The sequence below is a fragment of the Eutrigla gurnardus genome, assembly GCF_963514095.1.
Source record: "Eutrigla gurnardus genome assembly, chromosome: 14".
Classification (NCBI taxonomy): domain Eukaryota; kingdom Metazoa; phylum Chordata; class Actinopteri; order Perciformes; family Triglidae; genus Eutrigla; species Eutrigla gurnardus.
Genome location: NC_139937.1, coordinates 16,816,192 through 16,831,701, shown reverse-complemented (window position 1 = coordinate 16,831,701; position 15,510 = coordinate 16,816,192). Strand labels below are relative to the sequence as shown.

The 15,510-nt window shown below is 42.3% G+C and overlaps 1 protein-coding gene across 3 annotated transcripts in view; it reads right to left on the bottom strand.

Moving 5' to 3' along the window:
* The window catches only part of cdk14 (cyclin dependent kinase 14), a 144,709-nt gene that overhangs the window by 94,129 nt on the left and 35,070 nt on the right, over window positions 1-15,510 (bottom strand). For all 3 annotated transcript variants that reach the window (XM_084027913.1, XM_084027914.1, XM_084027915.1), the window contains 3 exons: window positions 4,471-4,716; window positions 1,069-1,163; window positions 373-452 (listed from right to left, as the gene is read on the bottom strand). In XM_084027913.1, the coding sequence (XP_083884039.1) occupies window positions 373-452; window positions 1,069-1,163; window positions 4,471-4,716 (421 nt within the window). The remainder of the gene's footprint in view (window positions 1-372; window positions 453-1,068; window positions 1,164-4,470; window positions 4,717-15,510) is intronic.

Sequence of the window (15,510 nt, the reverse complement as noted above, 5' to 3'; positions counted from 1 at the left end):
TTCTGGTTATGGTGTCTAATGGTGTATTTTGGGAATGTCTTTTAAGAAAACATACCTTTTAAAACTGCAGGCAGGTTATTATAATATAAATATAATAATAATATAAATATTAAGCTAATTACTTACTATAAGCAATCTAGTACCCATAGTGCACCACATTTAAACTGTCAGTCCCTAAACAGCAGGATAGATAGAACAACTACAGGAAGATCTGTAGCTCAGCAGCTCCACTGGAGCAGCTCAAAGAACATGCTACTTCGTTGACAATCAAAGACTGTATAGAGGGCTTTCTGACTTCTTTTGACAACCAGAGGAGTCGCCCCCCACTGGCCATTCAAGGTACTTAAATATGTGCACCCCCGAACCTCTTACCTTCTCGTATGGCTGTGAAGGGCGTCCCTTCCTCCTCCTGCAGACGAATCACCTTCAGAGCCACCAGTTTCCCATTCACCCTGGCAACATCACAGAGGACAAAGTATTGTAATCCTTTGTTGATTCCTTTTTTTTTTTTTTTTTTTTCGTAACATGGAGAAAAATAATCTATTTAAACCAGCGAAGCCGGAGAGAACAGCAAAGATCGTTAAGTCAATGAAATGTAATTCTGCAGCAGTGGAGTGAGACCCGCGAACAAGGCCACAGGATTACAAGCGAAATGAAGCCCACCAATCAAAACCGTTGTAGTGAAATAACATCATTACCGTCTGAGAAAATTAGAGGTTTGCACATTTACAGTGTGTGAACTTTTCATTTTCTACAATTTAATTAGTGGAACGTGGAAGGAGAGCGCCGAAGCATAAAAAGTGGATCATAACTTTTGAGTCATTGAATGAAAACATCCACGATATGGCGATTGGAATAAAAGAAAATTGCATTGCATGTGTGGGACCTGCAGCTCTACAGACAAGAAGATAAATGATTCACACGTAAACTACACTGTTTAACTGTTATTGCTGTCGCATTTAATGAATTCTTTCAGTTCCAGTGCTGCTCCTGTATAATCAGATGTAATATTCGCTGCCTGCACGAGTTATGAAGCCACATGAACACACCAAAGCGCACACTACTTACTTGCTCTTTCCTTTGTAAACTGTAGCATAGGAACCCTCTCCAAGTTTCTCCAGCTTTTCGTAGGAATCTGCCTTTCCAAACTTGGGGCTTGTGGGCTAAGAGGGAAAAAAAAGATATATTTAAAAAAAACCTGTAATGAAAGCATGAATTTAGTAACCCAGAAAAGAAAACTCTCTGAGGATTTCACGTTACAAGTGTACGAGAGGCTGCATCATCCGGGAGGTGTGAGGCATTCACAAAGTTTTCGTGTAAGAAGACTTTTTTCCATTTCATCGTCAGCTTGAAACTTTCACACACTTTTCAGTGTTGACAGTTCACAGAGAAAGGTAACAACTACATCTCAGAGGGAATGAGGCCCAGAGGCCCAATGTGTTCATAGCTAGTTGACAGGAAAAGGAGACTTCAACTCATTGGATGCTGTAGGTGATGCTGCTGTATGTATTATTGATGACGATGCGTTAAGGAGGCTTTCACATCTAATGTGTTGGTTTAGGGCTGGGGAAAATATGGATGAGATATGGTCTTAGATTTTGGATATTGTAATATCACATAAGCGTTGTCTATTCCTGGAGCTGGGAGCAACAGGTGTTTCAGTTTAACGAGTGACCGTGTTAGCTGGAGACTTTGAGCTTTTCGTCATTGCTTTTAGTTGCTTATATAAATGCTTGCTGTAGATAATAAACAGATAAGTATGTAATTCAAGCTTTTGGGCTTAGAGTCATGTTCAACCAAAACACCGGCTGCAGAAGTGCCGACTACTACTGGATTGTGTGTGAAGCCCGTTTTAAAACCTGATGAAGTCAGATATCTGAATCCATGTGTTGGTGTTTGACACTCTGTACATGACCACAGATAATATAGTTGGGTCATCTAGTGACGCATTCTACTCAATGCCGATGGCCGGTATCAATACCAAGAAGTTGTTAGAAGTTGTCCTAACAAAAAGAGCCGGAATTATACAAATATAGTGTCATAAAAAAACAACAGGACAAGTTTTGGTGAGACAATCTGAATGTCTTTCTCCATTGTTCTGCCTTCTGTGTTCTTGGCACAAAGGCGACATGGATATTTGCAATTAGACTAAAAAACGGGGCAAATTGCACTCAGCTGTGAATCATTATGGCTGTGCTTGTGCTGTAATATCTTTACTGCAATGCCATTTGTGAATTGGACCTTGAGACGGGGCAGAAAGCGGTTCCAAGTGATGTGCGATTCATGGTGTTACTGGCAGCTGCCAAACCATTCTTTTGGAATTTGCCCTTGATTGTTCTGGCCCAACGAAACGTGCTTCATGAGCGGATCCTGCACACTGTTTTTCAGGAAAAAAAGTTTTTGATCTAAAAACAGCTGGCTAACTACTCCTAGTATATCAGATGATATCTGACCAATAACTGCAGATAACTGGTTCGTCAATGGGGCTTCATATGACGAATCCATGCCTCCACCAGTATCCGTTTAGATTCACTTCTGTCCAAAACGTCATCACTTCATCCTTTTATCGTACCAGACATTTGTGTTAAGTTGTCATAATTAGCAACTCTTAAATTATGACCAAAAGCATGTTTTTGCGAGATGACCTTTCACCACTTAAATTTAATCAGCTGCTTAAAACCTATTATGTTCGAGTACAGGCGATGTCTGATCCACTATTCTATTCTCACAATTTAAGAGTGTTGTGTGTGAAATATGAGAGTTGAGTGGGTCAAGCTACCTAAAGAAAAAAGGGATGATTTATAAATTTTCATAATCACGGCAGAAACAATTCATTAGGGTCTTGGGGTGATGCTGGCAGGCAATCAGTCAGGCCTCTTATCACATTTATTAAATCTCACCAGCAGGCACATTCATTAGGGCATTTCACATTTTGAGTATGAATTAAAAAGGAACCACCACACGTATAAAGCCTGGAAAAATCTCATTTGCATGATTAAGAAAATTGTGCTGTTTGTACACACAGCCTTTAATTAACTGCGTGATGGAAAAACAGCCTGGAAATGAGTTTCAGATGTTGAAAATAAAAAGAGCTCGGCTGCCAAAACAAAACACCTGAGAAATACAAAAGGTAATGGGTGACAGCGTTTGAAATGCCATAGCCATGTCAAAGCCAGGCCCGCGCATACTACTGTTGATATCTTTGGGGCTTGATGTTGAAATGTGTTTTGGAATATATCTGGCATTTACTGAAGCGAATTTCGAGAAAATATGCAAAAGGAAATTGCCATCCACTGCTGATATGTCGGAAAAAACGACAGGTGACACTGAGTCTCCAGTTAGCTGCCACTAAAGAGCATAGAGGCGATGTGATTAAAAGAGCTCCTTGTGCAAAGTCGTCAGACAAAACAGCTGATCAGCCTGTGGAGCCAAATGTGGAATCTTCTTCCAGAACTTCGGTGAGAAGTTGGAAATATTTTAATTTCATGAGTATAAAGGTGAAAAGAAAATTGCAAGGCGTGGCACGAACGTGGCCATGCCAGAAGACAGCTATGGTTTTGCAGGTATAAGCGTTTCAGTGGAAAACGATGTGGAAATGTTATATTTGTCACTTCCAGCCTGCTTTTTGCTTGGACTTGGATGGCAAAAGTTGATTTTCCAGTGACCTGCCCTGCCTGGATCACTAGCTCACATGTCAGCCACAGTATGTGAGGCTGCAGAGCAATTTGTCCGAATGAATAATGAGTAGCACAGGGGCACCTCAGGGAACTGTCCAGTCTCCCCTCCTGTTCACTAGCTACATCTCAGACTTCCTATACTGCTCACAGTCCTGCCACCTGCTGGGGTTTTCTGATTACTTTTCCCATTGTGGGGGGTACCAGGGGACAGGAGGATGCTGGAGAGATTTGTCAGGGTTGCACCAATATGTAGACCAGTATCTGGTCCGATGCTGTGCTCATTTACTCGTAGACGTAAGTCCTATTCAACCGCGCCCTCTACCACTAAGGCAACGTGACGTTAACCTCTCATCAGTTTCAGTCTCCACCACATCAGCTGTGATGTTGTCATCTGTGTGTCTGCTGATATAATCTGTCAGGGTTTCCACCGATGTAATGCTAGCCAGTGTCAGGTGGAGAGAGAGAGAGAGAGAATGTGAGTGTGAATGTAGCAGTGCATTGTGGGTACAGTTTATTTGTCAGAGAATAAATGCTACAACCAGACACAAGCTAAGTTCCTGTGTCGTGTTGTCAGCCAGCTGATAATTCATGTGAAGGGGGTTAGCCCTGACGTTAGCCACAACTCTGGCTGCTCCGGCTTAGGAACACTTAAGGTGGACTGACCTTTAAGGTGGACCACCGCTCGTCTCCTTTAAGAGACAAGCTGATCTTCCGAGTCGTGCTTAGACATTTCCCACCAGCCTACACTTCTATGTTCCACAGCCCTGTTCTAGCGAGTGAAAGGCGTACTCACAGAACTTGGGCTGGAGTGTCGACGCAGTTTCGGCGACTCCTTGCCGGTGGACGAGCTCTTGGCACTGATGCAGGCATTGTTCTCGGAGTGGACCCTCTTCACCTGGCTGGCGGGCTTCTCGAACGGGTCGAAGCCGCTCTGCGTGCGCTGCACTCTCACCTTCTTGTCCTCAGGGATGGTGTCCAGGGGCTTGATGACCGAGTCTGTTCCCTGGCAGCTGCGTGTGGACATCTTTGTGACACATATCTATGGAAACGGAAGAGGGGGAAAAAAGAAAGGAGCGAGGAGATTAATAAAAAAGCGTTAAAGAGCATTAAAGGAAGAAATCCATCTGCGATTATGTGTTCAGCCAAAAAACCGACTGCCCCCCCCACCCCTCCTCGTCTTCCACATCCTGCCTGCTTTTAATCTCTCCGTCAGCCTGGATCTCTTCCCACCCCGCCGAGCCTACCTCTATACTGGGACGAGAGCCTTTTCATCTCCATCTCTCTTTTCTCTGATCAAAACAGAGTCGGCTCACACACACACACACACACACAAATGTCGGCTGTTCCCACACAATCCCACCTTATCTCTGACACACATCTAGACATCCATACAATTTTGCAGACAAGCTATAACTAGTTTTCTACAAGCCCATCGGGCACACGCACCAAGCCCACCGGGCACCCCCTCCAATTTCCAGACACAAAGCACCTTACCCACCGCTCCTCCACGGCCGACTGTGTACATTGGACACAAAAGATGCAGGCGGCATGACATGTTTTGCCACGCTTCCCCTCCAGATTAAATATTTAGGCCCGGGCTCCCCTGCAGGAAGAACTTCTAATTACTGTAATACACGAGGAGGAGTCATCTTGCAGCGTGCCGGCTTGTTCTTTAACACGGTGCCGGGTTTCCTTTGGACACCGCAGAGCATTTCCCACCACACAGGCTCACCGTGACGCAGGTATGGAAACTTCAGAATGATAAATCTGTGATTGGTTGCAATTATATTATAAATGAAATAGCGGCTGATGAGACACCATGAATGGCTACAAACGAGATCCAGAATGCGACATGTAGGTCTAAGATTTTTCTGGCCAATAGAATTTGCTCGGTAAAAGTATCAGTATTGGATCATCCCTATAGTTGACATCTCAGCACTATAGCTTAAGCTAAAGTAAACGTCACAGAATGACTGGACAATCTACTTTATGGAGGTTCACATTCAGAGCTTTGAATGTTTTGAGCTCAAAATGAAAAATGGAAAGTGGGTAAGCCGTTTCCTGCCAATCTGCCATTTACACCTGACTACCGAGCTACAGGTAAGGAAGATTATCGCTTAAGTATAAAACGATTCACCAGTCTCTTGGTCAGCAAAAAAAAAACTGCCTACAGCTTATTAAAAAGAAAAAATGTTGAAAAAGCTGCACAGATGTGCGTGTCTTCTTCACAGGAAACCATCCTGGGCCAAGAGTACAATAGCGGTTTCTTTCTTCTTTCTCACAAGAAAAATGAACATTAATTAAATACTGTATATCCTTCAGCTTAAATCTACATTCACCAGCCTTACCGGCTCGCTGCGGTTTCATAAGACAATGATATTGTGTGGTAAATGTGCACTTTTCAAAATCACAGTTTAAATATATTTCGGTTTTCATGCAGACAACTTTCAACTCCAAACATATATAATATCAAATCACAGAAAAGTGCACTCAGTGGACTGCTGATGTCTCCCTCTCCCCTCCCGGATAAAGGTGAGTTGAATCTCTTAAAGTCTAGATAGCAGCGAAGATAATGAAAAATGTGCCTAACTGTAGTGGAGCATAAAATAACCGGTATTGGAATTAATCTCCAGACACTCCAGTTCAACTCGAGACCAAACTTTTCATTGGATGTCTGTTGTTGAGACTCTTCATGACAGAGACCAAAATGAGGCTTTAAACAGACAAAGTAAGGCTTCTTTTTACCTAGACGATTACCATTGAAGTCTAAGCTAATGAGTGTGTGAAATGGGCCGGGAAATACACAGGATAAAGATGCAGGTGAAACCCAAATGTCATCTGAAACGGCACGTAAACTAACAAAAACAAATGCCGTCATTTAGGAACCATCACACCGCAAACATCATGAATACTTGATGATAGTGTCTGGGAAGGATGTGTTCAACAAGGCTTCTGTTCCGAGCACTCCACACAGTGCATGACATGGCAGAACCATAAGGAAGTCAACACACTTCTTCAAAAGTTGGAATAGAGAGACAGAAGATTTACTGCACTCTATAAGAGACTAAAACATTTTACAAACAGCCGATGTCAGCACATGACCCAAATATAGTTTGTTTCCAACAACTGCAAAACCAACTCTTCCAGTCAAAAACTAGGTGGAATTTAACTAAGTACATTTACTCTAGTACTATAATTAGGTGCACTTTTAAGTTACTTGTATGTTACTTATGTATTTCAATTATGCTTTATACTCCAGTATGTTTATTTGACAGCTACGCGTTACAAATTAAACTGCCAGAACTGTATATTAAAGGTTGTATCAGCGATTCTGGGCCGAAACATAAATGATCACATTCATCTGTTTTTACCTCACGATCCGCTAGCTGCCTGCCCCATAAGCAGGCCGTCAAAAAACGCGTCTCTCTAGGCAGCCTAGGCTCCGAGATCGCACACAAAAACAAATGGTACTACCAACACCTCAAAAGCAAAATAAACAGTGTTCCAACCAATCACAGACATAGGGGTGGGTGGCACGTTCATGAAAATGCGCGTCCATGATCATTTTCAAAACACGGGAGGGAGGGGCTAGCTGGCTCTGTTTGTTTTGGATCTCGCAACGGAAGTGAGGGCAACCAGAATCGCTGATACAACCTTTAATAGTATTTATAACAAGCTCCACCATAACACGGATAAGAGCTTACTTTTGATCACTTGAGTCAATTTTTGTGATCGTGCTTCTGTATTCCTACACAAATAAGATTTTGAATGCCAGTATTGTACTTGTAAAAGAGTATTTGATACCGTGGTATTGCACCTTTTACTTATTCAAAGGATATGAACACATCTTCCACTACTGGAAAGCACATAATAGTCTCGTGTTAGCTGTAAATGATAGCTTTGCGTGCATGGCCACCCTGCTGCAGGTGTGTGTGTGTGTGTGTGGGGTAATTGGTGGTAATTGGTCATGGCTTGTGCAATTGGGGACAAAAGCTGTGTCGCACCCATAGACGTGAGGAGTAGACGTAGTCATAGTGATGTCATCCATTAGGTTTTGAAGGATCCACTTTTGGCCATTGCCATCTTTGGAATGTTTGCAACCAGTGAAGGAAGGGATTGTCATTTGTATTATGTTATTGGATGCTACAAACAGCATCTTCAATTTGTAAAAAGCAGTGGTTAAGGTAGAGCCAGGAAAATGTCCCTAAAAGGTGCGAAAGTATCCTTTACAGCCATGCTCACTGGTAAATAGGGCTGCAACGATTCATCGAGTTACTCGATTAACTCGATTATGAAAATTCCTCGAGGCAAAACATCTGCCTCGAAGCCTCGTTAAATTCCTATGACGCGCCTACGTGCAGGGATCCGATTGTTCCACACGGACCGTTGTTCAGGAAGCACCAGCGCGTCATACACGGTCATTCATTCTGAATTTAGTTGGCGCGATGGTGGAAAGTCAGACTCAGAATGTCCGTAAACGACAGAGAGTATCGGGGCTAAACAACGGTATCCTGCTTGCCCATGTGAGCGATTTATTTCTGACAACAAAACGAATGCGTAAAGTTGTAAAATGTGTGACTAGATGTCTCCTCGTCTCCGTGGCGCATTTCTCCGTTTTGTTGTATATCGATCACTTCTCATCCGCCATCTTGCGAGTGACGTATAGAGTTACGTTTATGCATCGGACGCTCGTATTGGCTCCCGTAGCAGCTTTTACAGCCAATCGGAAAGCCTGATTTACGCTTGGCTGTGAGTTGTTGTGTTTGCCCAAACGGACGGAGGAGTTCAGAGCAGAGAAAAGAACGGTCAAACAGTTACTGTAGTGATAGAGAAAGCTAAATACATAAATGGCACAGAAGAAGTACACTATATACACACATATTTAGGGCAGGGAGAGGAAAGGGCCATTGCTGGCAAAACAAAACGTAAATTAAATGTTATCCATGTTTTATCCAAGTTGATTTAACTGTATTGTTGTTAAATTCTCACTGGCACTTAATAAATGGGCTTAGTTTTGGAGCCAAATTTTGTAGTTGGAATGAATACCTCTATTTTTTTTAGAAATGCTTGATCATTTTACAGCCACATCATTTTCGTTATGCATTATTTGTTGTGGTTGTTTAAAAACGCAATTTTTTTTTATCCGATTCCTCGATTAATCGATCGATAAAGTGCTAAATTAATCGATTACAAAAAGAATCGATAGCTGCAGCCCTACTGGTAAACTGGTGGACTACACCTCGACCTCACAAAAGCAGGAACCCTGTCCATGCTGGTCCTGGTGTGGCTGATTTCCTTGCCTATTGTCTGGTGAATGACAGTAAGAGCTTTGGTGCCATGAGCCTTTTATTAACAGCCTCCGTGCTGAGTATTGTGTTGGGAATATGATACCTTCCTTTTAGCCCCATTGCTCTTCTCTGGCCTTGTCCAACACACCTGTGCTGCCAGTGCCAGTTGCCAGCTTGCACACTCATAGAGGACATCACAGTTCTAGCAATAACTTTGAAAACATATTTTTATTTTTATCACATAATCCTCACTTTCTGACTGTGACAAATTCAAAATGCAACATGATGCTGCATCGGAGTCGTTTTACGAGTACGAGTATAAAACGTAATCCAATTGCATGAGCGCGATTAGCATTTTCCACTATAAAAAATATATTATTGTGATTCAAATCATGTGTTTTACCACAGCAGAATTGAATAAAATGCAATAACAATTATTTCACACAAACATGTTGACACTCAAATGTGTGTAAGTGTGCACTTGAGTTTGCATAGATTCTCTTCTCATTTAGGAACAAATCTCAAGTAAGAAAACTTTGAGTGAATGGGTTTTAAGAAGAAATGTGGTCTTCAGAGCTGTTGGTGAATGAGGCCCTTTAATAGGATTTCTTTATTACCGATCAAAAACACTACCTAAAAAGGTCCAAATGGATTGGATAAGCAGATTTGGAATTGGATTCAAATTCAATTACCTTTTATTGAGCCCCATCCCTAAGTGGCTGATTTGTTGACCAGAAACTACAAATGGATGGACTGAGTGATGGTGAGAGACACAGGGATAGATGGATGGACGAACCTGCACATTAAAACTGAATCCACGCAAGATTTGACATTCGGAAGACAAAGTAGAAACAGGCTGAAATCAAATTAGAAGCCGAAAACCATCTGTTGGTTGTCGGTTGTAATCGAGTCAAGGGAGCGGTACGGGTATTCATCACTTCTGAAACAACGGCGATGAAAACGAGCGGCGTGGATCCAAAAAATCACATTGCTGCGCTCTGCAGACGCAAGCCAGCAGCGAGAACATCACACTGCAGGTATCAGCCATCAAGGGCACCGTTCCTGTCGCCATGGATGCTGATCATCCACATAGCCAAAACTATCAGCATGTGCATTTTTAATGATCTCAATATTTTCCAATATTAAAAATGCAGCTTTGAGTGAGAATGTTCATGTATACAAGAAATAAGATTGTAACAGGATGTGGATTTACTCCGTTGCCAGGACAGGAACAACGCCGCCGGAAAGGTAATGCACGGATGCAATTACGCCAGATCGATTCTGGTTGAAGGCCGGCCTCTTTAATCACTACTACCCCCCTCTAACGCACATATGCACACGCGTAAACAAAAGGATGATAACCTGCATTGTTTTCCTATCTATAAATTGCTGCGGTGACCCCAATGCCCCATAGGGATGATTTGAGATTCATCTCATCTTCGAGGTTGTCATACAGTAATGGAAAAGGGGAGGCAGGAACACAGTGGGCAGGCCGGGGGTAATGCAACTACCTCCAGAGAAGTAGTTACTGATGACATTTAGCTTGAAGGATGACAAGGACTACATAGGCCATAAAAGACCAATCAACCATTATGCTACTTATGTGCTCTGCTAACTCAGGGCCATCAGCCATATTAACTTGGCCACATCCAGGGCTTACCCACAATGTGAACCCATTTTCATTTTTACCGAGGCCTGCCTGGGCTTGTCATCCTGGGCTTAAGTGAGACGATACACCAGAGGACACACTGGGAAGAAAGAAAAAAAAAAGAAAAAAAAACTCCTCCCGTTCACACTGTCTGGAGCACACAAGCCTTTGTTTCAGCGTTGTTGAACTGCAGATATACAGTAGGGGTGTGCGAGAGCGCGAGTGTGTGTTTATGTGTGTGTATGTGGTCGCTGCCTGCTGATAGATCTGAACTATATCTGAGTAAAAGGAAAGAAATGACAATAATGACACATTTTAACAGAAGATGCGATTAACGGTAAGCTGACGTCTGTCAGTGTGGTAACATTTTCAGTAAGAATCCTATCTGGTTCATTCCTGACAACTGCATGTGCAATTATATGTGCAGGATGAGGCTGGTGTGATGCTGCGTTCACACCAAAACGCAGTGTGAATTTTCTACGCTGGGCAATTGTACAGAAAGTCAATGCAAAGGCGCAAATTTGCGCTGGGCAAGGCAAAGTATGTGAATATTGTAAACGCCAATCAGCATTGAGATTCTCCTACTGTCATTGCGTCGTTGCTGAATCGGAAATGGAGGAAACATATGTTGTCTGTGTTCACCCAGAGCTCTATGATTAGGGTTGGGCATCGAGATCCGGTTCCAAATAGGAACCGGTTCCTAACCTCCGGTTCCGGAACCGTTAAGAAGCTGTTGGAATTGCGATTCTTTTTTTTTTTGGTTCTTAAACGTCCGCACTAGTTTGTTTGTTTTACTCCGCTCGTACTACTTTGTTTGTATTACTCCGCCCGGCGTGCGGAGACTCCGCGATAGAACGATCAGTAAGAGTAGTCTAACGCGCTACTATTGCCAAACCAGTAGTCAGATTAAAGTTACTTATCCAAATACACGGCGCGTTACTATTTTTGTCAGTAAAAAAAAAAGATCTGCTTTCTTCTTGCGTCTCGGGGGTGACGTATGTTAGCCGACACCTTCACGGGCGGTCGCGTGTAGTCGGCTTTACCAGCAGAAACGTAAACAATGGAGGGGGAGAGATACGCATTTATCAGCTGGAAATACAAGCATTATTTCGACTTCATCTCAGCAAAAGATGGCAACATAAAGGTTCGTTGTACACTCTGTGTTAACAACAAAGTGTTGTCTACTTTCAAGAATACAACGTCAAACTTGAAAAAACATTTAGAGTCACAGCATGGCACAACCACATTAAAAGAGCCGGTCCCGCCCGGTGACGGTGAAAAGGCGCAGCGTGTGAATAAACAAGACGAGTTCTCGATTTAACGGAGCTCCTGCCAACTCAGTCTGTGCTGAAATGCGAGCGGAGTCTCTCTTGAGTGTTTAGTGGAGAAATGTCTCGCTGCTTGCTGGCCCCGCCCCCTCCCTTCATCATCACGCCGCTCATACTTGAGGACTGTGTTCATCCTTTGTTCCATAAAAAACACTCCTTGCTGCTCTAATGCTGGTTCAATATTCATAAAATGTTCATTCATGATGTTACTGCCATTACAATATGCAAACAATTATTTAAGTTAAGTGAAGTCAAGAGTACTACTTTTCAAAGTAACTGTGGCAACACTGGACCTGTTGACCTGCACCTCAAAGAATCGGAATCGAGAATCGTTTAGAACAGGAATCGAAACAGAGGATCGGAATCGGGATCAGAATCGGCAAAATCCAAACGATGCCCAACCCTATCTATGATAGTACCTCACATTTGTACAGAGACCGAACGAAGCTACAACCAACAGCATCGCAGTCATATTTATGTCTATATGAAGTGTTGATGGAGCAGCTGCAATGTTAGCATAGCCTAGCATCAATCCAGACTCCATTCAGAAGACAAGACTTTAAAAGTCTGCTTGTCATCTTGCAGACCTAACAAAGCAGACTTCTTTTTATAACCAGAAGAGTCGCCCCCTGATGGTCAGCAGAAAGAATGTAAGTTTAAGGCACTTCAATTTTGGCTTCACTTATCAGAACTAGAAGTTACAATACCTTATTTCCGTGTATTAATCATAATGCCAGAACTCTTAAATGTAAAAACACCATGGGAGAAACAAATTGTTACTAAGAGAGGACCCGACTTTAGTACGAGACAATGAACCCCTGGTGATAGTCATGCAAGTAATATTCTCTTTTTAATCACATTTATAAAACCACACTCCAGCAAAGACATTTCTCATTTCTGTATTATGGGTTTATTATCACAGAATTTTGCTGAGGGCAGGGTTTGGACTGTTCTCTGGAGGTATCCTTTTGATTCTTTGCACACCTCCTCTTTTCATGTGTGCCACAATGGATATGTTGGAGGAAAGAAGCTCACTGTTCTGTGCCACTCTGAACGATGATTGCAGGCTTTTCACCTTGTCTTCACGGCCATTGGGAACAGCTATAAACCCTTTTTGCCTTCAGACACGGTCGGGCAACACTTGGTACTCGATCTTGGCCTTTGGGCTTGGAATGTGATGAGTCTTTACACAGATGCAATACTTATTCATCTTTGAGTTTTAATATATTTTGGTGGGTTTTTGTGATGGAATAAAGTAATTTCATTCTTGGCAACAGCCCAACCTAGCTTCCCATATCCTTGAGTTCTGCTGGCCTCCCGTCAAAGCCAATGTGACTTCCAACTTCAAGTCACTTTCAATAAGTGCACTAACAAAATAAAATATGCAAATGCATTTTTGTTACTTTGCAACATCCGTTGTGGAATAAAATATTCTAACAGCCAACTGATGCCCCAGATAGTAACTTTTTGCTACTGCACCTACAACACCACAGCAAGTGAATATAACAGGAGTGTACGATATTTAGTGATGCTTCGATAGTTAAGCCAGAATATCCAAAAAGGTAAGATGTCACCTAATGGTTTGTGGAATACAGTTCTGAAGTCTTGAGTTCTGCATGTTGGCCTTCGCAATATTGGATTCTGGCCGTCTCCATCTTGTCACCATTTTTTGCAAGTAACCATATTTGGACTGTGGAGGAGCAACAGGTGGATCTGATGAAAAGGGTGGCACCCCGGGTGGCAACCTTACTGGATCTGGATCCATCTGAATTCTGGTGTGAAGCTGTTAAGTAGTGGGGGTTTAGGAACCACTGCATTAGGGCGGAGCTACCTTGTGACTGACTCACTACCTGAGCTCACTACCATGGTGTTCTGGGAGTGGTCTGTGTTTTTGTTTTAGAACTTGAACCCTTTCAATTTATGTTCTTATTCAGCCATCAGTTGCACTTAACCCCGCCCATCCATTCTGGATCCAAAAAAACAAAATGCTGATGGCCAAAAACGCAGAACTCAAGTCTTCAAAACCATAGTCCACTTCTTATATATCCTTATATATACTCCAACAGCTAAGGTGGTTTCTCAGATACATTGTGTCTTGGAGGAGCAGACATTCTGGCCAGTTAGGGACTCAGCAAGACCTTCTACATCATAATTAGTAAAGTTGCCCATTGCCTTTGACTGGAATTCTGGAGAATCGAAATCACCGACATATAAATGACTAAATTGGCTGGCTTCCCAGGACTTCACAGACACTGCACAGTCACTCAGGAGAACGACTGTGACGTGGTGAGCTTCTTACCTCAGCCTCCACCTCGCCGACTCCTCTCCTTGCCATTAACAATATAAATTATCAAAATTTGCTTAAACCACGACAGTGATCAAGAGCCTTTTCAAGCCACTCATGACCATGTGTTATTATCCCAATAATGCATACTTCACACCATAAAAATACTTAATGAATCATGATCTTCATGAAAGATTTCAACTTTGTTACGATGTTACAGTTTTCTTATTCTGTCTCACTCAAGACTCCCTCTGAGATTCATCACTGCTTCTGGAGACACTATTAAGCAGGTAACGTATCAGAATGAGTGTGCATCTTCAAAACCTTATGACACTATTCCAGCATCACTGTTCTTCCTTTACAGTGCAATCAATGAAATAAAACCATGGACCAAAATAGATTGCAATACAATTCATTGTTATTACTCTTGCACTTGTTGAAGTGAGCTAGTTAATTTATAGATTGTTTGCAATGCAACTGTACTCTGCATTTCATATTTAGGACAAGATAATCTATATAAATTCACTCTTATTAAAGGCACAGACTAATGATTTATTATTGCATTTCCATAAGGTCGGGTAACTCAGAGGAGACAAAGTATTGGTCAAAATTGAAGCAGCAGAGGAGAGAGAGATCCCAATATGGTTTAAGATAAAAAAAAATGCTGGGTCATACATTGACAATGACATCACAATGACTTTGTCTACTTCATACAGCCTAAGATAAAAACCCAAACACATTGTGAAGATGCAGTGCTGCATGGTGCTTACAGTGTCTGATGAAGAGATGTTACACAAGGCATTAACCAGATGTGGATTTCAGGTCTAATTGGGCAGACACCTTCATTCTGCAGCTACTTAAATAAATCACACTGTGCCATTGACTCCGTCTCTGGGGAATTACATGTGTCTGCTGGCTATCTGACACTGTCCCAACCTCTCCTTCCAGGAGCCAGCACTAAAGCTCTGGATCTATTTGATGCTCACATATTCCAGTAAGTAGGGAACTCGACACAAGATTTATTAAATATGCCTTGGAGGTTACACTATCTTGAGGACAAGATTAAGAAAGAGCTGGTATGAATAGGAAGATGCAATAGCCTTTGCTTATAACTCGATGCTGCCTGAATACAGAGTCACAGAGCCTCATTATGCCCACAAGAGCTCAGTTTCCATAATATGATGTTATTCTGGAAAACATCCATCAAGGTTATTGATTGAGCTCGATATTTTGAAACCGGACCAATAATTGGATGATGGGTAATGTCTAGATTAGTGTCTCCCAA